At 54.2% G+C, this 22,770-nt stretch overlaps 5 protein-coding genes across 5 annotated transcripts; 3 read left to right on the top strand and 2 right to left on the bottom strand.

The window, feature by feature from the left end:
* Nucleotides 1-844: 844 nt before the first annotated feature.
* J4E78_008795 (uncharacterized protein) lies at nucleotides 845-2,411 on the top strand (the record flags this gene model as incomplete). The annotated part of the gene is made up of 2 exons (XM_049369395.1): nucleotides 845-1,943; nucleotides 1,993-2,411. The coding sequence occupies 2 exons, from the start codon at nucleotides 845-847 to the stop codon at nucleotides 2,409-2,411; spliced, it is 1,518 nt and encodes a 505-aa protein (XP_049218719.1).
* Nucleotides 2,412-3,034: 623 nt separating this feature from the next.
* Nucleotides 3,035-4,823, top strand: J4E78_008796 (uncharacterized protein; the record flags this gene model as incomplete). The annotated part of the gene is made up of 2 exons (XM_049369396.1): nucleotides 3,035-4,177; nucleotides 4,398-4,823. The coding sequence occupies 2 exons, from the start codon at nucleotides 3,035-3,037 to the stop codon at nucleotides 4,821-4,823; spliced, it is 1,569 nt and encodes a 522-aa protein (XP_049218720.1).
* A 387-nt stretch (nucleotides 4,824-5,210) lies between these two features.
* J4E78_008797 (uncharacterized protein) lies at nucleotides 5,211-11,520 on the bottom strand (the record flags this gene model as incomplete). The annotated part of the gene is made up of 2 exons (XM_049369397.1): nucleotides 5,211-6,295; nucleotides 6,345-11,520. The coding sequence occupies 2 exons, from the start codon at nucleotides 11,518-11,520 to the stop codon at nucleotides 5,211-5,213; spliced, it is 6,261 nt and encodes a 2,086-aa protein (XP_049218721.1).
* A 1,247-nt stretch (nucleotides 11,521-12,767) lies between these two features.
* J4E78_008798 (uncharacterized protein) lies at nucleotides 12,768-18,449 on the top strand (the record flags this gene model as incomplete). Its single annotated transcript, XM_049369398.1, has 3 exons — nucleotides 12,768-13,287; nucleotides 13,338-18,286; nucleotides 18,339-18,449. 3 exons carry the CDS (start codon nucleotides 12,768-12,770, stop codon nucleotides 18,447-18,449), a joined length of 5,580 nt encoding a protein of 1,859 aa, XP_049218722.1.
* Nucleotides 18,450-19,598: 1,149 nt separating this feature from the next.
* Nucleotides 19,599-20,864, bottom strand: J4E78_008799 (uncharacterized protein; the record flags this gene model as incomplete). The annotated part of the gene is made up of 4 exons (XM_049369399.1): nucleotides 19,599-19,979; nucleotides 20,039-20,118; nucleotides 20,169-20,470; nucleotides 20,521-20,864. The coding sequence occupies 4 exons, from the start codon at nucleotides 20,862-20,864 to the stop codon at nucleotides 19,599-19,601; spliced, it is 1,107 nt and encodes a 368-aa protein (XP_049218723.1).
* Between the last annotated feature and the right edge of the window lie 1,906 nt (nucleotides 20,865-22,770).

Raw genomic sequence — 22,770 nt, forward strand, 5'->3', positions numbered from 1 at the left:
AGATTTGGCGAATCACGACCCCCGCGAATCAGCCTCGGTAACGGGGCAGAGCAGGGATGGTGCAGCAGCGGCATCACCGAAAACCTACGCACGCTATGCTCTAGCCTCCGCGAGCGCATTCCATTCCGAATGGGCGTTTACCTCAGCAGTCGGGCGCCGCTTTGCACCGTGTCCGGAGCTGAATGCTCAAATTGTAAGTGTGCCGTGGGCGTGTTAGACGATGGCCTTGTGGAACCCCTAGAATTTCGGACGAGTGTTGGTGGTATAAGAGAGTGGCTGGCCCCGTGACTAGGTAGTGATATATTTTTGCTGTGTTGACATTTTACGACAAACCTTGGGATTACTCAGCCAAGCCCGTGGCTATACTGAACGACCATCCGCTTCTTGGTGGTAATACCGGGATTATTGGACAGCACTGCGGAGTGCGGAACAACGACGGAGACCGAACAGTTAATCGGACCTCGGCCGAGCAGTCGCACGACAAATCTTTCTGCGAGTAAGAACAGAGACATTGATTGCATACGGACGTAAGACAAGGGGAAGAGGACTTGGGTGTCTGTTACCTGGACTTGGCACAGCAACAGACGCTTCGTACTGTGGATTCAAGGCGGACCTGACAGCGGCTGTGTCTATTACCCTGCAATCACTCTTTCCACATCAACAACTGGGTTCGTTGCGAGGCACCGGTTAAACACCTCGTGGAATAAACGCGACTGCCTTGACGAAGGCATACAAATAGCTCCCACGAAGACGCGGCTACACTATCGACATTCCTCGACGTCATCACTAAAACCTTTTCCGAAAACCACTACCTTTCTCCAACAACACAATTCCTACAGACACCATGGCGCAATCGCCACTACTTTTCATCGTTGCGGGAGCCGCCATCTCCTATATCCTATACACCCGTATTGCCCTCTACCTCGCGCGCCAGCGCTTCAAGAAAGAGAATGGCTGCCAGCCCTGCACGGCGCAGTTCCACAAAGACCCTATTTTCGGAATTGATAATGTGAAGGTCATGGCATACAACAGCAAGCACCACATCCTGCTGGAAGAGAACAGAAAGCGCTTTGGACGGCTCGGTAACACTTTCCATAACAGGCTGGTTACCATGCCTTTCATTGCGACGTGTGAGCCGGAGAACGTCAAGACGATCTTGAGTTTGAAGTTCAAGGATTACGGTTTTGGTCATAGGCAGGGTGCTTTTACTCCTCTTTTGGGCCACGGTATCTTCAACGCGGATGGTGAGCGATGGGCTAATAGCCGTCACTTGTTGCGACCCAACTTCGCTCGCGATCAAGTGGCGGATATCGAGGCGTTCGAGAGGCACTTCAAGCTTATGCTCAAGCATATCCCCAAGGATGGCGCTACTGTCGATCTACAAGAGCTCTTTTTCCGTTTGACCATCGACACCGCAACAGAGTTCCTCTTCAACCACTCCACCAACTCGCTCCGCATGATCGGCCAGGAGGACGAAAACAACGAGGACGTCATTTTCAGCAAGGCATTCACCGCCGCACAAGACGACATCACGACCCGCACCCGCTGGGGCATCTTCGACCGATTCCGCAAGAACCCAGAGGGCAAGAAGGCCATCAACATCTGCCACGCCTACGTCGACAAGTTCGTCGACGATGCGCTCCGTTTCAGGGAAGAATTGGATGCTGAGAAGAGCGCTGGAGGCAAGGACGACAAGTACTACTTTATTCAAGAAGTAGCTAAGCAGACTACCGACAAGAAGCGGATTCGTGAGGAACTTATCAACATCCTGCTTGCCGGACGTGACACGACTGCTAGTTTGCTCAGCAACATGTTCTTCCAAATTGCGAAGAGGCCTGATATTTATGCCAAGTTGAGGGAAGAGGTTGCGGCACTGGGAGGTCGCACACCGACGTATGAGGAGTTGAGGAACCTTAAATACGTCAAGTGGTGCCTCAACGAATGTAAGTTTGTCCATCGAGCTGATCCCATCGCTATACTAATTCTGTCCAGCACTCCGTCTCCACCCAGTCGTCCCCGGTAACTCTCGCCTTGCTATCCGCGACTCTGTCCTGCCCCGAGGTGGTGGCCCAGACGGCCAAGCACCTTTGTTCGTACCCAAGGGAACGACCGTCGGCTACTCACCATACACCATGCACCGCCGCCACGACCTCTACGGCCCAGACGCAGACGAGTACAAGCCTGAGAGGTGGGAGACACTCCGTCCCGGCTGGGAATACTTGCCCTTCAACGGCGGCCCGCGTATCTGTCTCGGCCAGCAATACGCGCTTACCGAGGCGAGCTACGTGACTGTGCGTTTGGTGCAGGAGTTCAAGACGATGGAGAGCCGAGACCCAGGTCCATGGCGAGAGGGTCTCACACTGACTCTGGCCTCGATGAACGGTACACAGGTTGGTCTTACGCCTGCCTAGAAGGAGCGTAGTCAGCGATTGAGACACAGCTGTTTTGAGAGGTGTCAGATTGGAGATGACGGCGTAAAAATTCAGCACGACGAATTGTGCTTGCTTGCGGAATCACTTGGAGTCTCATCCGTCATGCCACCTACTTGGCAAGGAGAGATGCCTAACAGGAGAAGGCGGCTATCATTGTTCTAGGGAGTTCTGTTCATATGGGAGCCTTTCAGAGGCATTGCATTCTGATCTTCACTGTACTATACCTACTACCATGAAATTCTATGAACTCTAAGGAAGCTGGCAGAGAGGGTGACTTGCTACTAGGCGTCCTCCCGAAGCACTAAGACATGCTCGTGCATTCGGTTAATTCACAATGTTTCGAACGTCTCACTTTGGTGATTAGATACAAAATAACAGTACTCTCTTCGCCAGTGGCAATCAAACCTACAACATTGTTGCAACTGTAGTGAGCCGAATCGAGACTAGTGCCGGAAGTCCGCAACTGTGACCCTAGACACACAAGTGTTGATCAACAACAGCGCAACACGCCACGACGCACGCACCGAACCGAACCTTCCACCTGTCCCGTAATTTCGCTGGCAAACATCATGTCGCGAAGTCACCGCCCCTCGACGACGCCCATGGACTTTGAGTGGACGAACCAAACAGGCCCCATCGACGCTCAATCGCCTTTCCTCGCTGCCAGCCAACAAAAGAAGCGTGAGTCCCCAGGCCCCTCTTTCGCGTTCGGACGAAACACACATGGGGAAACACAACCGCTGACTTCAGGGCCTTCTTTCGGCCAGCCAGGTCCTCACTCCGTCCTAGACTCGCCCTCCAAAAACGGTTTCGCGACACCGAATCGGCTGCGCGACCCCGACAACCGCATGACATACTTCAGCCGCGATCCCAGCAAGCCGCTACCATCTACACCCGCATCTTCGGTGCCCGCACACATCCAACCCAGCCCGTGGTCTATGCGAACGCCCTCACACGACCTCGACTTCAGCTCCGGCGGGGAAACACCGGGTACACCACAGGTAGACAGCGACCCTGGCACGCCAGACACACAATTGGCGAGCAAGATGGGGCGGTTAGGCAACGGCGATGCAAAGGGCGGGCGGCGAGACAGCTGGTTCAAGCGGACCTTCATGTCCACGCCGAGCCCCACCAAAGAGCGGGACAGAGAGCGGGAAAAAGACAAGGACGCATCGCAAAAGTACTACTCCAAGAAAGCCGAGAACCGCATAGTCAAGCGCCGGTCAGAGCGGTCACGGTCCAAGAAACGCGCCACAGTACACGACGACAACGGCGAAGATTCCGACAACGAACTCCAAAGACGACCGCAAGTCCCTCCCAAAGAAGCAGGCCCCGTCCAGCAGACTCTCGCTATGAGCGTAGGCGGCTTCCTCTCGTGGGTGGAAGCGCACCCCAACCTCCCCTCCGTTCTATCCTACTACCTCCAACTCACCGTCAACATGTTCCTCGGCAGCCTCTTCATCTACATCGTCTACTCCGCCTGGGCGGGCGTCATGACCGACGTCGACATCGAGTCCTCCAAACACGCGTCGGAGGTCATGGTTGAAATCGCCGGATGCGCCATTGAATACAACCGGAACCGGTGTCGGCCGGAGGAAGTCGTGCCGGCGATGGAGCGGGCATGTGGTGTCTGGGAGACGTGCATGAACCGTGATCCGAAGAAAGTTGCAAGAGCGACGGTGACGGCGAAGACGTTTGCTATGATCTTCAACTCTTTTGTCGAGGAGTTTAGTTATAAGTCTATGGTATGTTGCATTCTTCTCGGTATGCCGGCGGTCGCTGTGTATGGAGCTGTCCACGAACGGCGCGAGCACATTGATTGTGTGCATACACATTCGCACACCCACTACACCCAGTCCTGTAATTGCTTTCAGCGCAGCCAAACCCAACCCCACAGCCTCCAACACACCCACCACCACTAACCCCCAAATATATACCCCAACCCAGACTAACCCCTCCTTTCAGATCTTCACAGCCATAATAATCTTCGGCGGCTTCAACCTCTCAAACTGGGCCTTCGGCCTCCTCCGCTCCCAGCAACAACAATCCCACCACACACAACCCCACCACCAACAACCCAACGAATTCATCCCACAAACACCGCACAGAGTCATCAGCAACGGTTACAACGATAGTTACAACCAGCAAAGCTACCAGCAGAATTGGCAGCAATTACCGCCGTACCAACAGCAGCAACAGCAGCAGTTACAAGGAACGCCATATCAGAGTCACAACACGCCGTATCAGGGTCAGAGACATATTGAGGCGCCGCCGCTGGTGCATGCGCATACTATGCCCGCGTTGGGGAGTTCGAGGGAGGGATCGGTGCAGGAGGGGGTGGTGACGGCAGATGGGGGGAGGACGCCGAGGAAACGGGGGTTGTTCCGATAAAACACTCTTTTCTATGATGATGCTTTCATTGTGTATCTTTGTTTTTTTTTTTGTGATTGACTTGAATAGCGCATTCTTTCGATTTGTTTTCATTCTCTTAGGGTTGTCGTAGGGTAGGCTTGGGGCTCGCAAAAGCTAGCATACGTTGGCGAACTGGTGGAAAAGCGTCATCTCACGAATATTCACACTTTTTCTACACCTGTCAAGTATAGCTTGTAAAAGTCTTTTTCGAACGAATGAATTACTAAATATCATCATAAGAAGAGAGCAGCATCGAAGCCTCCAACCTGGATATCAAATGGCCAATCATCTACTTTGTTGAACCGCCAAACGCCCCAATCAAGGAATCTCGTATCTATCTGTCTATGCATACATACCGACATGCTTTTACGCAGCAGCCTCGGTCTTGGTCTCCTCCTTGCCGCTCTCCTCGTACTTCTCCCAGTTGGCCAAGATGTTGCCAATCTTGGGTGAGTTGGTGAGCTTGTACACGTCCTCGAAGTACTCCTTGGTCAACGCGAATGGCTTCGCAGTCACGTTGGGGATGTACTTTCCGACTAGCTTGCTAGGGTCGATGGAGGTCTTGTGGATCTTCTTAAGAAGGAAAGACCTGAAGGGCTTGACGCCGGATCGCAAGAAGGTCGAGTGGAAGGGCACGTCAATACCCTTGAGCGGGATGGTAGCGAAGCCACGCTGGAGGTCGAGCGGCTTGGGCTTGGCCTCTGTCTGCTCGGCGCAACCCTTGATGATTTCGACCAGGTGGTTCTTAACTTCCTCTAGCGACAGAGTCTGCATGAGCGCTTGAATGTCGATCTTTTGTTGCTTGAGATAGTTTGTCACGCCAGTAAGGCAGTCGAGAGCGCGGAGGTCACCGGCAGCAACGTACTGCATGTTGGCGATATTGTAGTTGACAATCTCCAAAAGCCATCCGGTTGTCTCGGCAATGTTCTCGACAACGTATTGGAGAGCTTGCTCGTTGAAGGTCTTGGAGATCCTGCTGGGGTTGACAGCGCACATGGAGTAGTTGGAGCGACCGGTCTCGTCACGCTCGACCGCGACTTGCATGGTAAGACCACGGTAGAACACGACTGAGACTAAACTCTCGATAGGCATGACCTCAGCCATGGCCGCAAGAGCGGAGTATTCACCGAGAGAGTGCCCAGCGAATGTGCTCTCGACCTGGATCAGACCCTTGGCGCGCATGTCCTCGAACGATGCCTTCTCCATGAGTGTCAGAGCAGGCTGTGTGAATTGAGTCGCTGACAACAGACCAGTCGGCGACCGGTAGGTGTACGATGTGGTGTTCTCGTCAATCTCCTTGAAGATCTTCTCAGACTTGATGGAGCCGTCCGCAGCAACAGTCTCGAATGTCATGGACATGTAGTTCTGGCGGATAGCCTTGCCGACTGGGCCACCAAAGTGAATAGTGAGCTCCTTGGGGTTGTTCTTCACGATGTTGGTGATGGCGAAGCCTGTTGTGAATTAGCCACAGTATGATGTAGATGATTGGTGCAGACTTACCGTAGTTGTCCATGAAGTGCTTGTCGGCGCGGTCCCAGACTTCCTTGGCAACGGGACTGCTGTTGTAAAGCTCCATACCCATACCCTGTTCTTGCGATCCTTGTCCAGTGAAGACGTAGGAGGTAGTGGGTTGCTCAACCTCAGCCTCACCGAGGAGGACCTTATCTTCGGTCTCCTGGTTGCTGACTTCAATCTTGATGATCTTACGACCAGACACCATACCGACGTGCTGAAGCTTGACGTCGAGCATGTCGTCGGGAAGCACCATGCCCACGAGGTTGACGTGGTAGCTCCTAACACGACCGACATTGTTCTCGGCTGCCCAGGTCTCTACCAAGCTTCGGACAGCTGCGCTGGAATACATGCCGTGGGTGATCGTACCAGGTAGGTTGGCGTAGCTAGCAAAGACACGTGAGACGTGAATGGGGTTGTAGTCGCCAGAGACGCGAGCATAGTTCTCGTTGGAAGCAGGTGCCTTGAGCTGAAGCGGTGCCTTGCCGTGAAGTGGGATAGCGTTGTCGAACAGCACTGGCTGATCAACCGCAGCTCCATTGCGCTCCAAGTAGTCGAGGACGGGGTTGCCGTATGCGGTGCCCGAGCTGTATTGCACGGAAGCGATTTGGATCACCTCTTTAGTCGGGAGTTCGAGCAAGACCTCTCCTTGAGTCTCGATGTCAGAGAAGACTGTCTTGTTCTTGTATCGCACGACAGTCTCGAGCTTGAAGAGCAAGGTCTTGTTCAGCAGGTCGATCTCAGGCTCCTCAAAGTTGAACCACTCCTTTGATCGCAGAATGGCCACGTCCTTGCTGGTAGCCAAGTTGAGCTGAATGGGCTTCTCGACCTTCCTCTGGAACGTGTTCTGGAAATCATCGTATGCGCCGCGGTAGAGGAATTGACTAGTGACTTCCATCACTGGCTTACCATCGCGGGTGATGGTGCCACAGACCTCTACCATCTTACCAGAGTCCTGGTTGATGACAGCATTGATCTGTGCAGTGGTGTCGAGAACATCGCCCTTCTTCAAGGGCTCAGCGCCAGAGATCATGCGGAACCCGTTGGAAAGATGGACCAACTTGAGAAGGTCACCATCGATTGCGCGAGGGAAGATAGGCTTGGTGATGGCCTTCCAGCCGACAACGATGGCGAAGTCCATGGGGGCGTAGACTTCCTTGCCAGGTCGGTCAACAAAGGCCTCACCCTTGTTTCCGACTGCGTGGACGAAGTCGTTGATGGCCTCACTTGTTACAGTGGCGCGGCCACCATCGAAGCGTGAAGTGACTGACGCATCGAATGGGCATGCCTCATCTCCAAACCAGATCTTGTAGTAGAAGTCCTTGATGCGGTCGTTTCGGGCATCCATGACCTCATGGATAGGCGCGTAGCCTACGTCAGGACGGTAGGTGAAGCGGAAAGGCAATGCGACTGCGTGTCCAATGGCGGTACGCTCCTCGTAGATGTTGAGCAGGATCTCACTGTCTTTGGTGAGGCTGACTTCGACGGTCTTGATTAGCTTGCCGCCGTGGTGCAGCTCCTTGACGATGATGGCAGTCTTGGCAGGCTCGTTGGGGTTCTGAATTTCGACAACCATGCCGGGTGTGGGAGCAAAGACCCTGGAAGTAGGGTTGGTCTGGAAACGCTGACCCTGCACAAAGATGTCCGCAGTGAAGAAAGCATGTCTCCATGAATAGCTGGAGCCTGCCAGGAGTTGCAGCCATGAGTGTACTTCTGGCATTGTGGCGTTGGGAGCAGCGGAGAGGCGGTAGATGACCTTGTTCTCAAGCTCTGAGACGGTAAGACCATCGACCTCTAGACCCTGGGGTGGCGCTAGCAGGTTGCTACCGAAGTACTCAATGACGGGAACCTTGGACTCGTCATCGCCGTAGATGTCGTGCATAAGGAGCTTGATGTGACCCTCGTGGACACCATCCAGGATCTCCTTGATGGGCTCGTCAACCTTGGTGGAGTACTTGACAGCCATGGGTCCTTGAAGGATACATGTCCTGCCAACGTCTTGGTCAACGACAGCATCGAGATCCTCGGATTGCCAGAGTGAATCCTTCTTGAAGAAAAACTCAAAGGTCTCGTCAAGGACGGGAACGAACGGTACAGGCTTCTGTCCACGACGTTGGCAGAGCAACAGGAAGTGTTGCACATCTTGGGCGCTGATGAGCTGGTTGTCGGCATCGGGGTAAGCCTTGAAGACCTTCTCAAGCATTGGGAAGGGGTCGTTGAGCTCATCGTAGTTTTGGATGAGTGACTCGCTGCTAGCTTTGCTGAAACGCTCTTCCAGTCGGCGGATGAAGTCGCCAGTCAAGCGCTTCAAACTCTGGTCGATCCAGCGGGATTGGTGCTTGACGTACATGAGGTCTACCATACGTTGGACAACCTCAGTGTAGGTCATGTCTTCCAAGTCAACCGACTCTCCCTTCTTGTTCTTGCCGAACCAGACCTTCTGGAAGTCCTTGTTCAGCTTCTCGATGATGTACTCGCGCATCTTCTTCAGTTCGGGGACACGCTTGGCCTTGTCGAGACTGAAGATCTTCTGGTCCATCTCATGCCAGAAGATGACACCACGAGTGGCAAGCTTGTGGATTGGCTCACCCATCTCAGAGCGAACAGTGATGACACCTCCAGCTGGGCCCTTGTAGGTCTTCTCCCAGTCCTCGTCGTCAAGACCAGGGGCGTCAACGATAGCTTGTTTGGCCATCTTTGATGTGTAGCATTCCTTCGCCGTCATTACGCGACTGCCGAACAAGCATCCGTCATATGGCATGGGTGGGTATCCAAATTTGGTAGACCATTGACCGGTGAGGTATGGGTATGTGTCTTCGGCGCCACCGAAACCGGAACCTGCGACGAGAATCAGGTTCTCACACTTGCGCAGACGGCTGTACATCTGCAGAATGGGCTGATGGAAGTCCTCGAAGGAATGATGACCTCCACCACGACCACCAGTCCATTGCATCAAGACCGGGAAGGTAGGGTTCGCCTTCGCAATGTTAATGGTCTGTTGAATAGCCTCGACGGAACCAGGCTTGAAGGCAATGTGCTTGATGCCAAGGGTCTCGATGTATTCGTTGGCTACTTCAATGGATGGAACACCAGCACCGATGGTAAGACCTTCGATGGGAACCCCTTCGGCTCTGAGCTTGGCCAAGAGGGGGATCTGCCAGGCCATAGCGCGAGGGTTAACGTAGATGAGGTTGACGCTGATACCACGACCAGCAGGAATCGCCTTCTCGACTTTGGTGATAGCTTCAGTCATAGTCTTCTCATTGTAGTAGCCGCCACCGGCAAGTTCGATCTCATAGCCGGCGTTCATGGTCGCTGCAACAAAATCCCATGGAACAGTGCAAGGCGTCATACCAGCCACCATCACTGGAGGCAAACCAAGCATGCGGCTCATCTTGGTGTCGACGTAGGTCTGGCCAGTGGATGTCTTGACAAGACGCGGTCCGTGCTCCTTGACCCAGTCGACAGCGTACTTAACAGCATGGTCGAAGTCGCGGTCAAAGATCTCAGGCTTGTAGCCAACTTCGGCATTCTGTCCGTCGATGGCACCCGCAAGGATAACACGGACACCAGTACCGTCTTTGTTGCGGTTGGTGAGCACTCCGAGACCTGAGATACCACCGGGGCCGAAGTCGAGAATGTGGGTAGCCTTGGGGAAGACAGTTGCCTTCTCCCACTCGACCGAGTCGGCAGTGATCATGCTGACAAGACGAGGCACGATGTTATCACTCTCGGTCTCGCGAAGGTCTTGGCCTGTATGTGTGTCATACATGGGGATGCCAAGATCGGCAGTGGAGATCTTGATTGACTTGAGATCATCTTCGAGCTGCTTGGTCGCATCTACCAGATATGGGCTGTGGAAAGGAGCAGTGATGGGTAGGAAGCGGTTGACAAAGCGCACTTTGCGCTCAGTGTAGGGGATTCTCGTTTGGTCCAGGCCAGTCGGGGCCTTGTCCTTGCGCAAACGAAGGTTGAGACCGTACAGAGAGATTGGTGGACCAGTCACTACGAAATTGCGAGCGCTATTGACTAGAGAGATGGCAATGTGCCGATCTTGGGGTAAATGGGCATTTGTCGCGTCAATGTGATCCTGGACTGCTTTTCTTGAGAGATCACGGATGGAAAGCATAGGCGTGGGTACACCCTCGCCGTTCTCGTCCGAGTCTTGCAAGACTGTCGGTGCCAGCGAGGTCCTGGGGAAGGCTTGCTGACTCCGCGCACCGATCCAGAAGAGGATCTCAATGGCTTTCTTGGCAGATCGCTCAAAAGATTCCCAGTTCTTAGCTTCGGCGATAGCGGCGGCTGTAACGACACCCTGCGAGTGACCGGTTACACCAGACAAGCGGCTGCGTACGTGGCCGGGATGGCTACCGAGCACTCTGCACGTTACGACGTAGTGTGCAAGCTGCGTCAACCCAATCAAGGGCAAACTGACAGGTGCCGAAACCAGGTAGTCGGTATCGGGTTGTGAGTCTCGGTTGTTGAGCCATCGCATGACATCGAGGCCCTTGGAGTAGAGCTTCTCAGCGCGTGGGTCACGCGACAGGACGAGGAGATGTTGCGCCTCGGCCGCAACAAAGTCCTCGACGAATGAGGGGTAGGTGTTGTAGATTTCGCGGAGTTCATCGAAGTACTCCTCGATGTTGCCCTGGCCGCCGAGAACAGCGTAGATGAAGGCATTCTCGTCGGAAGCCTCGCGGAAGAGAGCGGACTCGTGGTGCTTGATCGGCCTCTCTACCGCCGCGCGAGCAGCGTAGTATGACCGGACTGTGACCAGCTTCTTCTCGGTGATGCCGGGCAGAGATGCAGCCAGCGCGTGCACCTCGTTGCCGCGGAGGAAGGCACGCTCGAATTCGGTAAGAACGAGCTTGAGCACCTCCTCGAAAGAGTCAGGGTCCTCCCCCTCCTCTACCTCCTTCGCAACAAAGCCAAGGTATCGCGCCACCAGCTCCGCCACCGATGATGGCTCATCGTCTAGGGCGAGCTCGTCGGTGGGCTCTGGGAGCGTCGACTTGAACGTGTCCCTCAATTGTTGTGCATTGAAGTGGAGGGCGGTCGGGATGAGGAGCGTGTACTCGAGCGAGCCGTGGGAGAGGATGAGCGGGCGCAGGTTTGCTGCAGAGCGGGGCGTGGAGATGCCCGTCTGCTGGCCGGAACCGTACATGGCGGAGTGAGGGATTACTGGTGAGGTGGTTAGCTGAGTGTCGGAGGTATTTGGGGGTGAGTGACGAGCAACGGAAGGCGCGTACCTTGGACAGATTATAGGTGTGGAAGGAACGACGTGGGCAGGAAGGAGCGTCTGAGCAGTGTGAGCTCTCGTCTGGTATGGCGGGGAAGGAGCGATGCAATCGACGCAATGGCCCGGGCCAAAAGACGTCCGGAAGACAGCTGTCTTGAATTGCTCGCAAGAAAGACTCGATGCGTACCTCTTCACTCAGACAGAAGCTAATCTGGCCGGTGTGCTGGGATAGGGCCCGTACTGCTAGTAATGTGTAGCAGCTCCCTTGCTATGTGCGGTGCGGTGTGCGAGGGGCGTGGAGAGAATACCGCAGGCAGCAGGATTACGAACGGCCCCAGGGTTTAAGAAAAGTAATCAGAAGGGAGTGCTTATGCAATTGGGCGGGGAGGAGGTGAGGAATGGGTCGGAAGCGGTGCGCTGGCGTGGTTATGGTCGCGCCGTCTTGGTCGACTTTTTCGAGAGGAGCTCAGATTTGGCCCGCATATCATGGGTCACTAGCGGCGGCAGGGGTCTGCGGTATGTTCCTACACAAATGCTGGGGCAGAGGCACTCAACAAGTCGCCGCCATGCGCTTATCCGCGCCCACGCAGCTGTTGAGGACACGGTGGGCCGAGTTTCCAAGTTTCCGTGCGAGGCTGGTGCCCACTCGCAAGTCGAACCGCAATCCCCTTCGTGCGGTGGCCGCCTGTTCTTCGCTCGCAAGCCCATCTTCTTCCAGGCGAGATTAGTTCGTTGAGCACCGGCCAAAGCAGTAACGAGCTGCAGTCGCAGGGGTCTGGAATTTTAGTACCGCCAGCCCGAAGCGGGAGAAATCCTCAACGCCCGGCCATATCAACGCCGCGTGCTGCTGTCCAACAAGAGATAAACAGCCAATGCGTTGAGTGTCCTGTTCCTGCAACGCCCGCTGACCCTTCCCTCACTTATTTCGCGAAGAAGAAGAAAGTTTGCGTTCGCGGGGAGCCAACGCACCCCTCCCGGACCCTTGAATCGTCTCTCGTGCTCTCACCGCACTATACACTACCCACCCACCTAATAGCGCGTCTTCTTCCTGGCCGCTCCTCCCTCCCTAGACCCACGATACCCGTCTTCTATTTTGTAATAGAGATACCCTTTGAGCTCCGTTGAGCTTCAACCACCTTCCTTTCCGCCAATTGCTCCCTCATTTCCTCGCCATGCGTCCCGAGGTCGAGCAGGAGCTCTCGCACACGCTGCTCATTGAGCTGCTCGCATACCAGTTCGCCTCGCCCGTCAGGTGGATCGAGACGCAGGATGTCGTCCTCGGCGAGAAGACGACGGAGCGCATCGTCGAGATCGGCCCCGCAGACACGCTCGGTGTCATGGCGAAGCGCACCCTCGCCAGCAAATACGAAGGACACGATGCGGCGCGGTCGCTGCAGCGTCAGATCCTGTGCTACAACAAGGACGCCAAGGACATCTACTACGATGTAGACCCAATAGAGGAGGAACCAGAGGCCCCCGCGGCGGCCTCGTCAGCGCCCTCTTCTGCGCCCGCCTCTTCAGCACCTGCCGCCGCCGCCGCAGCCCCTCCACCACCGAGTGCCGGGCCCGCAGCCCAGGTGCCAGATGCCCCCGTCACAGCCACCGACATTCTGCGGACACTGGTGGCTCAGAAGCTGAAGAAGCCGCTCATGGACATTCCGCTGAGCAAAGCCATCAAGGATTTAGTCGGAGGTCCGTCAATTGCACGTCTAGCGTAAAACTGTGACTAACAAGCTTCGCAGGCAAGTCCACGCTTCAGAACGAAATCCTCGGAGACCTGGGCAAGGAGTTTGGCTCAACTCCCGAAAAGCCCGAGGATACCCCTCTCGACGAGCTCGGTGCTTCGATGCAGGCTACCTTCAATGGTCAGCTTGGCAAGCAGTCCTCGTCCCTCATTGCCCGCATGGTGTCCGCCAAGATGCCTGGTGGCTTCAACATCACAGCCGTGCGAAAACACCTCGAGACAAGATGGGGACTGGCCCAAGGGCGACAGGACGGAGTTTTGCTGCTCGCCATCACCAACGAGCCAGCAGCCCGTCTTGCCTCAGAAGCCGACGGCAAGGCCTTCCTCGATGAGCAAGCGAACAAATACGCGGGCATCGCCGGAATCAGCCTGTCTGCTCCTACAGCCGGCGGAGACGCTGGTGGTTCGGGTGGTGGCATGATGATGGACCCCGCGGCGATCGACGCGCTCACAAAGGACCAACGCCAATTGTTCAAGCAGCAGCTTGAACTTTTCGCGCGATACCTCAAGATCGATCTTCGTGCGGGCGACAAGTCGTTCGTCGACTCACAAAAGGCACAATCTGCGCTCCAGGCCCAGCTTGACCTCTGGAACACGGAGCACGGCGAATTCTACGCTTCTGGCATCGAGCCCCAATTCACACCACTCAAGGCGCGCGTCTACGACTCATCGTGGAACTGGGCGCGCCAGGACGCTCTCACCATGTACTACGATATCATCTTTGGCAAGCTGAAGGCAGTCGACCGTGAAATTGTTAGTCGCTGCATCGCCATCATGAACCGCTCGAACCCTCTCCTTCTCGACTTCATGCAATACCACATGGACCACTGCCCTACTGAGCGCGGTGAGACATATGAGCTTGCAAAGGAGCTCGGTCAGCAGCTCATCGACAACTGCAAGGAGGTCTTGAACGAGGCTCCGGTCTACAAGGATGTCGCAGTACCCACAGCGCCACACCTAGAGATTGATGCCAAGGGCAACATGAACTACAAGGAAGCGCCAAGAGCGAGCGTTCGCAAGCTTGAGCATTACGTGCGCGAGATGGCTGAGGGCGGAAAGCTGTCCGAGTACGGCAACCGCACCAAGGTCCAGAACGACCTTCAAAGGATCTACAAGCTTATCAAGCAACAACACAAGCTTTCCAAATCCTCGCAACTTCAGATCAAGAGCCTCTACAGCAATGTCATCCGTTCGTTGTCAATGAACGAAGGACAGATCATGCCAAGCGAGAATGGCAAGGCTGCTAGCGGCAAGAGGGGTCGCAACGGTCGCGTCAACCCTTCTGCTAAGCAGGGCAAGGTCGAGACAATTCCCTTCCTCCATCTCAAGAGAAAGGATGACCATGGCTGGGAGTACAGCAAGAAGCTGACTGGCGTCTACCTGGACTGCTTAGAGGATGCCGCCAAGTCTGGTGTCACTTTCCAGGGCAAGTACGCTCTTATGACGGGCGCTGGTGCCGGCTCTATCGGTGCGCAAGTCCTTCAGGGTCTCATTAGCGGTGGTGCCAAGGTCGTCGTCACAACTTCCAGGTTCTCCCGGGAGGTCACCGAGTACTACCAGTCCATGTACTCGCGATACGGCGCCCGCGGCTCTCAGCTCATTGTTGTGCCTTTCAACCAGGGCAGCAACCAAGATGTTGAGGCTTTGGTCGACTACATCTTCGACACCAAGAAGGGCCTTGGATGGGATCTCGACCTCATCGTTCCTTTCGCTGCTATTCCAGAGAATGGCCGCGAAATTGACAGCATCGACTCCAAGTCTGAGCTCGCTCACCGCATCATGTTGACCAACCTGTTGCGCATGCTTGGAGCTGTCAAGAAGCAAAAGCAGGCCTACGGCTACGAGACCCGCCCAGCCCAAGTCATTCTGCCATTGTCGCCCAACCACGGAACCTTCGGTAACGATGGTCTCTACTCAGAATCCAAGATGTCGCTCGAGACACTGTTCTCGAGGTGGCACTCTGAAAGCTGGGGCAACTACCTCACCATCTGCGGTGCCGTCATCGGCTGGACTCGCGGCACTGGTTTGATGGGCGCCAACAACATCGTTGCTGAGGGTATCGAGAAGTACGGTGTACGCACCTTCTCTCAGCAGGAGATGGCCTTCAATCTGCTTGGTCTGATGGCGCCACCGATCGTCAACCTCTGCCAGGTCGAGCCTGTATGGGCTGACCTTAACGGCGGCTTCCAGTACATTCCTAACCTGAAGGACTTGATGACCGACTTGCGCAAGGAACTCACAGAGACGAGCGACATCCGCCGCGCCGTCATCAAGGAGAATGCCATCGAGAACAAGGTTGTCAACGGCGAGGCCAGCGAGGCTCTATACAAGAAGGCCACGATTGAACCACGTGCAAACATGAAGTTCGACTTCCCCACCCTACCTGATTGGGACACAGAGGTCAAGCCTCTCAACGATAACCTTAAGGGTATGGTTGACCTTGAGAAGGTCGTCGTCGTCACTGGTTTCTCTGAGGTCGGTCCTTGGGGTAACTCCAGGACACGCTGGGAGATGGAAGCGTACGGCGAATTCTCCATTGAGGGATGCGTTGAGATGGCCTGGATCATGGGTCTCATCAAGAACCACAACGGTCCTCTCAAGGGCAAGAGCTACTCCGGATGGGTTGACGCCAAGACCAACGAGCCAATCGACGACAAGGATGTCAAGCCCAAGTACGAGAAGTACATTCTCGAGCACGCCGGTATCCGCCTTATCGAGCCCGAGCTCTTCAATGGCTACGACCCCAAGAAGAAGCAGCTTATGCAAGAGATCCAGATTGAGGAGGATCTCGATCCATTCGAGGCTTCCAAGGAGCTTGCAGAGGAGTTCAAGAAGGAGCATGGTGACAAGGTTGAGATCTTTGCGATCGAAGAGTCTAGCGAGTACACTGTCCGCATGAAGAAGGGAGCTACACTCCTCCTCCCCAAGGCTCTTCGCTTCGACCGTCTCGTAGCTGGTCAAATCCCGACTGGCTGGGATGCAAAGAAGTACGGTGTGCCCGACGACATCATCTCCCAAGTCGACCCTGTCACACTCTTCGTGCTTGTCTCCACGGCCGAGTGTCTGCTTGCCAGTGGTATCACCGACCCATACGAGTTCTACCAATATGTCCACTTGTCTCAAGTCGGTAACTGCGTCGGTTCCGGTATTGGTGGTACTACCGCCCTTCGAGGAATGTACAAAGACCGATTCATGGACAAGCCAGTCCAGAAGGATATTCTTCAAGAGTCTTTCATCAACACTATGAGCGCCTGGGTTAACATGTTGCTCATCTCATCCACTGGACCTATCAAGACACCCGTCGGTGCTTGCGCCACCGCTGTTGAGTCTCTCGATATCGGTTACGACACCATCGTCGAAGGAAAGGCCCGTGTCTGCTTCGTTGGTGGTTTCGATGACTTCCAAGAGGAAGGCTCCTACGAATTCGCCAACATGAAGGCCACTAGCAACGCCGAAGACGAATTCGCTCACGGACGTACACCCAAGGAGATGTCACGCCCTACCACCACAACCCGAAATGGCTTCATGGAATCGCAAGGTTGCGGTATGCAAGTCATCATGGACGCCAAGCTCGCCCTCGACATGGGAGTCCCCATCTACGGTATCCTCGGCTTCACGGCCACAGCAACCGACAAGATTGGTCGTTCCGTCCCTGCTCCAGGAAAGGGTGTATTGACCACCGCACGAGAGAACCCGTCCAAGTTCCCATCTCCTCTTCTTGACATCAAGTACAGGAGGAGACAGATGGACCTCCGCCGCAAGCAGATCAAGCAGTGGCAGGAGTCGGAAGTCCTCTACCTTCAGGAGGAAGTCGCGGCGATGAAGGACGCTACTGGCGAGGACTTCGACGAGGCCGCCTATCTCGAGGAGCGTGCTGCTAACATCGAGATGGAAGCCAAGCGACAAGAGAAGGACGCGCTCAACAGTCTCGGTAACAGCTTCTGGAAGCAAGATTCACGCATCGCTCCTCTTCGCGGTGCACTTGCTACCTGGGGCCTCACTATCGACGATCTCGACGTCGCTTCTTTCCACGGAACCTCCACTGTTGCGAACGACAAGAACGAGTCCGACGTCATCAACCACCAGATGCGCCACCTCGGCCGTAAGAAGGGCAATGCGCTGCTTGGTATCTGGCAGAAGTACCTCACTGGTCATCCCAAGGGTGCTGCCGGTGCCTGGATGTTCAACGGTTGCTTGCAGGTGCTCAACACTGGTCTTGTGCCTGGCAACCGTAACGCCGATAACGTCGACAAGATCATGGAGCAATACGACTACATCGTCTACCCATCGCAGGCCATCCAGACCGATGGTATCAAGGCCTTCTCCGTTACTTCGTTCGGTTTCGGACAGAAGGGAACTCAAGCTATCGGTATCCACCCCAAGTACCTCTTTGCCGCGCTTGAGCACCACCAGTTCGCTGCCTACAAGCAGAAGGTTGAGGCTCGCCAAAAGAGGGCCTACCGATACTTCCACGATGGTCTCATCAACAACACCATGTTCCGTGCGAAGGACAAGGCGCCGTACGAGGATGAGAAGATGCAGGAGGTCTTCCTCAACCCGCAAGCGCGTGTCACCATGAACAAGAAGACTTCGACATACAGCTATGCGAAGACTCCTGCTCCCAAGAAGGACAAGAAGGCGCAAGAGACGATGAAGATGGTTGAGCAGCTCACTCAAGCCACAGCTTCTTCCAACAGCAAGGTCGGTGTCGATGTTGAGAGCCTCAGTGCGCTCAACATTGAGAACGAGACCTTTATCGAGCGTAACTTCACCGAGAAGGAAATCGCATACTGCCAAAAGTCACCAAACCCGCAAGCCAGCTTCACAGGCAAGTGGTCAGCGAAGGAGGCTGTATTCAAGTCTCTCGGTGTCAAGGGTGAAGGCGCCGGCGCTCCGCTGAAGGATATCGAGATCATCAACGACGAGTCTGGCGCGCCAACCGTTCAGGTATGTTTCTATCATTACTCAACTCTGAGACCCCATACTGACGCATTCACAGCTCTACGGCAAAGCCGACGAAGAAGCCAAGCGCGTCGGTGTCAAGAACATCAACATCAGCATCAGCCACTCGGACGACCAGGCTGTTTCCGTCGCGATCGCGCAATGTTAAATATACGTGTCAACACCGGCGGGCGATGTCCCTCAATATTCACGAACGATTAGATGCATGGTAGTATAGTTGGAGCAAGGGGCAAAACGGTTCATATATCCTTCCTAGAAGGACATTATTCCCCTACGTGGCGTGTTTGGGTCCCCCGGCGCATCAAGATTAGATATGTCCATGGTTCGCAAGAGATTTATGTATTGTAATGCAACAAAAACATGTTCAAACAACCCCCCTTCACTACGATGTGTGATGACGATGAGTTGTCCGCGTGTCGTCGCGTGCTCCTGCCTATCTTACTCCTTCTACCCTCCATCTCCTTATCTCTTTATCTCCCGAGCATCCCGAGATAACCTCAACAGATAAACCCTCTTCCACAAGAAGGGTACATCATGCATATTGTTGAGCTCGGGTTCCAACTCGAAGATAGGTTTCTTGGTAGCAGCCCCGCTGTTAGCCGTTTTACGCGGTTGCCGCCTCATGCAGTTGAGGCTGACCTGCAGCGGGTAGCTGCATGGGCTTACGTAGCGTGCAGGTCGTTGAGTAAGGGTTTGGGAAGACCGTTACTGCTGTTGGGAGCGTGGGAATCTAATCTGGGAACGTGGGGCTAGTCAGTCTAATAGCAAGGTGACTTCGCGGATGGGGATGCGGGTGGGCTAGAGTGGGCTAGGGGGGGGGTGTGTATAAGAGAGGGCTGGGTGGTACGCTTGCCCTCGTAGCGGATGTGGTGTTGACGGTTTTTGTATGACGTATCGTGGCTTTAGTCGTAATACAGGATCCTGCGTACCCGCGCTTGTTACTGGTCGTTCAGTATATGTCTGCTGTCTGTTACTTTCTTTCACTTTGTACATTTTGCTCAAGATGCGAGAAGATACGTGTAGTGGCAATTGCATTATTTGAGTATTGCTGATGCGAGAATTTGCTTTGGTAATCAGTTATGTTATCGTGAGATAGAGTCAGACACAGATGAGCTAGCAAATGTGAAAGGCACAGTCCGTTTCGAGTCACATCGTTTGCTACCTTGTGGATACGTACTTCTTCCATTACTCCTCAGTATGACCGGATATTTCCTGTAAAGCTGTCCCCACATAGCCGCTCGAAGCTATATGCAGCGGTCGAAGACATTGCGACGGCAGTGGATGACTTCGTCGCACCTCACGCTTCACCCTTGTCATCCCAAGCATATACCTTCTTAACCCACGCTATATCCTGCGCAGACGGATGCAAGTTCGGCGTCATCTTCGTAGTCCCTTGGCTATGATCCTCAAAGTTCTTGTACTGTTGAATCGGGCATTCAGCCGTATCCTCCTCGCCGCTGTAGAGCTCACACTTCTCTGGCTTACCCCCAATGGCGCTAGGATAATGCATAATGCTTTCGGAGTCGTATTTGTCGAAGGTAAAGAGGGGGAGATAGAGCTCGGCCATGCCTTTGACCCAATCTCTGCATGCACAATTGTTGCGTAGCGCTACTCTGAGTGAGGTGCAAACGTTTTCTCGGGTTACTCGAGAGCTCTTTTCGCGGGCGCGCTTGTAACACTGCTTAGCGTTAGTAACGATTGTGTTCGTTTTGGCGGCCTGATGAATGTAATACTTACCTCTTCGAAGTCGCCGATTTTCTCGGGTTTGACCACGATGTAGTCGTCTCGATCACTACGCTGATGTTCGTGTGCCATACCTGCCTTTTGTTAGCCTTTGTCGGTAGCTTACTCGTAGATGAATACTAACCCATGACATGACCCAGTTCGTGCATAGCCGCCCACTCCACATTCACAAGACGACCGCTTTCTGGGCCGTTCAGTTGGTTCCTCCAAGGACTCTTCTGGTCAACCGCTAGACCTGCGTTGGCCGTCCAACCGGTTTCCCCCTTTCCCACCTGGATCGTCAAGGTCTCGTGAGGCAGATCTGGGTTCCAATGGAAAAAGTCGGTTCCGCTTTTCTTGTAACAGATCACTGGCTTTCCTTCACTGTCGACCCACTCTTCGAAACTGATAGCGTGACCGGATTCCTTTCCCGGATTGCCAAGATAACTAAGGGCTCATCAGTCCACGATCAAAGGTCGTACTGGATACACACGTACGTCATCCACGATTGTATGGCGGCCTCGATAACTTCGTGCATCGACTCGCGTTCTTTTTCGTCGAAGTAGCAGTAAGGGATAACAGCAATGTTTTCTGAGTTGCGAGGCCATTTCAACGGCGCCTTACCGATGGGGCCACCGAAATGATCCACAGCACCTTGGCCGTCGCCGTCGAGATCGTCGCCAATCTCGTCAAGATACTGCGCCCAGCTCGTGGCCTGCGACCCATTGGCGAGGTAGGGGAGGGGAGGACCACAGCTGAAGACATAGTCGGAATCTGGTTTATGCTTAATTGTAACTGCAGTAGCAATGGCTGCGAGCGGTAAGAGGTGGCCGAACAACATCTGAGGAAATGCAGACAGAGTGATGTGTAAAAGTGGAGGTAGGCAGTGTAAGGAACATTGGTGAGTAACGCAAGGGTAATTTCTCTAGCAAGGCGGGCGCTTTAAGACTCCGCCAGTAAATAAGTCCCAGCAAGCGAGAAATGGTCATGTAGGAGTGAAGGTGAGAGTGAGAGTGCGTAGTGACGTAGCTCCACATCAGCCGATGAGAAAGGGACGATTGCTGATACCTGTTGTCTCTCACGCCCCATCCCAGCAAAGCCATTGAATACTCACTTCCAGCGAAGGATAGCGACAAGTAATCCAGAAGCTTGCATTGCGTTAAGAACTTGCCAACTTTGACATTATTACCAATGTAGACTGCAGAGTATTCGGCTTCTTCATTGTATTGGTGCTCGTTATACTCGTGTGTGAACTATACAAAGCTTCAAAAATCTGGACGTCAGAACATTCCCTGCTCGTCATGTTCGCGATGAACATATGAAGAAAGCTGTCGGCAGAAGCTAGCCGCGATTTTTGAAATTGACTTCGAGGTATTCAAGACCAAAGTAAGGCAGCGTTTTCCCGTTAACGCGATAGGCAGCGATAGCTACAGATATGACTGGATATGGGATCCTCATACATCGCGGACAGTCCGCATCCCAGGTCACCGCGAGTGAAGCAACTTGGTAAACCCGTACAAAAGGTCAGTATCGTGGTTATATGAATTTTGCGAATTGAAGCAGAAGCTGGTGTGCAAGCTCGAAGAGCGGAAGTCGGGAGCGTATACACGTAGCTTGGAGATCGTTCTTTCTTGAAGTTCTCAACCGCACTGTAATGATAGAGTAGACTGCTGTAATCCGGATAACCCAAACCCCTCTCGGCGGACTCTGGGCATCAGTTTGTCATCGGTCACGCCATGTGATCATCACACACAAGAGCGCGTTACTTAGATTGTGATCAAACAAGGTCTCCGCACTGGCACAGCAAGACCCTGCTCAGCGAAGGGTGTTGTCCGGATGATCGGCGGAAATTAAACAGCTTTGTCATCTCGGTCTCCGCGGCAAGGATATACTTTCGAAGTTTCGATTCATCTACGGATCGATCGCGAGATGCTGCCGGAGCCTTGGAACCGGAGCAGAATTTGCATTGTCAATTTCGCGCGTGTTCTTGGCAGCAAACAGTTTTTCGTGACTGGAGAATACGTAAGATGATCGTGACGTCGACGACGCCAACGAGAGTTGCAGCTTCCCTTGCAAGTCTGGAGGTCCGGAAGACTGATCATACTGCTTACCCCTCAGACGAACTCTATGTATATATGGAAACTCGTCAAGGGTTCAAGTTTTCAGAGAAATGCGGAAGGGTGAGATTTTGGAGTTTGTCGTTACATGCGACAGGCCACAGCCTGATAAACCTGACCCGCTGTCACAATAACGGCAGCGCTGGTTTGCAGCGATGATGCTTGGGTAGTGGAGCTTGCAAGAGTGTGTATGGCTGCTCGGACCGCAGTGAGGCGTTCAACGGACATGTGTACGGAAGCATGAAACAATCGTGGGGTCGGTTAGCAGGGCGGTGCCTGGGCCAGATCTGAAACCTGATCAAGTGGTGGGCAAAAGTACCAGCGCGTAGGCGTTTGTCAACATGGCGCTGAATAGGATACATGTAAATACCGTGGGCGCGTCCCTGTCGCGTGTGACGGGACGGTGTTAGCGAATAAGATACTGCTGTCTCACAGGGCTGGAGTGGCGCCGATCCTACAGCAATTTCGCGGACGGGCTGGAGATGATCATCCTCAGCGTACAACGGCAGGCGGCGGGTGAGGGGCAATTTGCTTACCTCGTGGCACCGATGCAATCGATTAGGTCCAGCCCGGGCTATTCATTTCGGAATCCAGGTTGAAACTTGCTGAGAACTTAGTATGCAGAAGCTC

Source organism: Alternaria triticimaculans, assembly GCF_023758025.1.
Source record: "Alternaria triticimaculans strain BMP 0046 chromosome Unknown scaffold_17, whole genome shotgun sequence".
Classification (NCBI taxonomy): domain Eukaryota; kingdom Fungi; phylum Ascomycota; class Dothideomycetes; order Pleosporales; family Pleosporaceae; genus Alternaria; species Alternaria triticimaculans.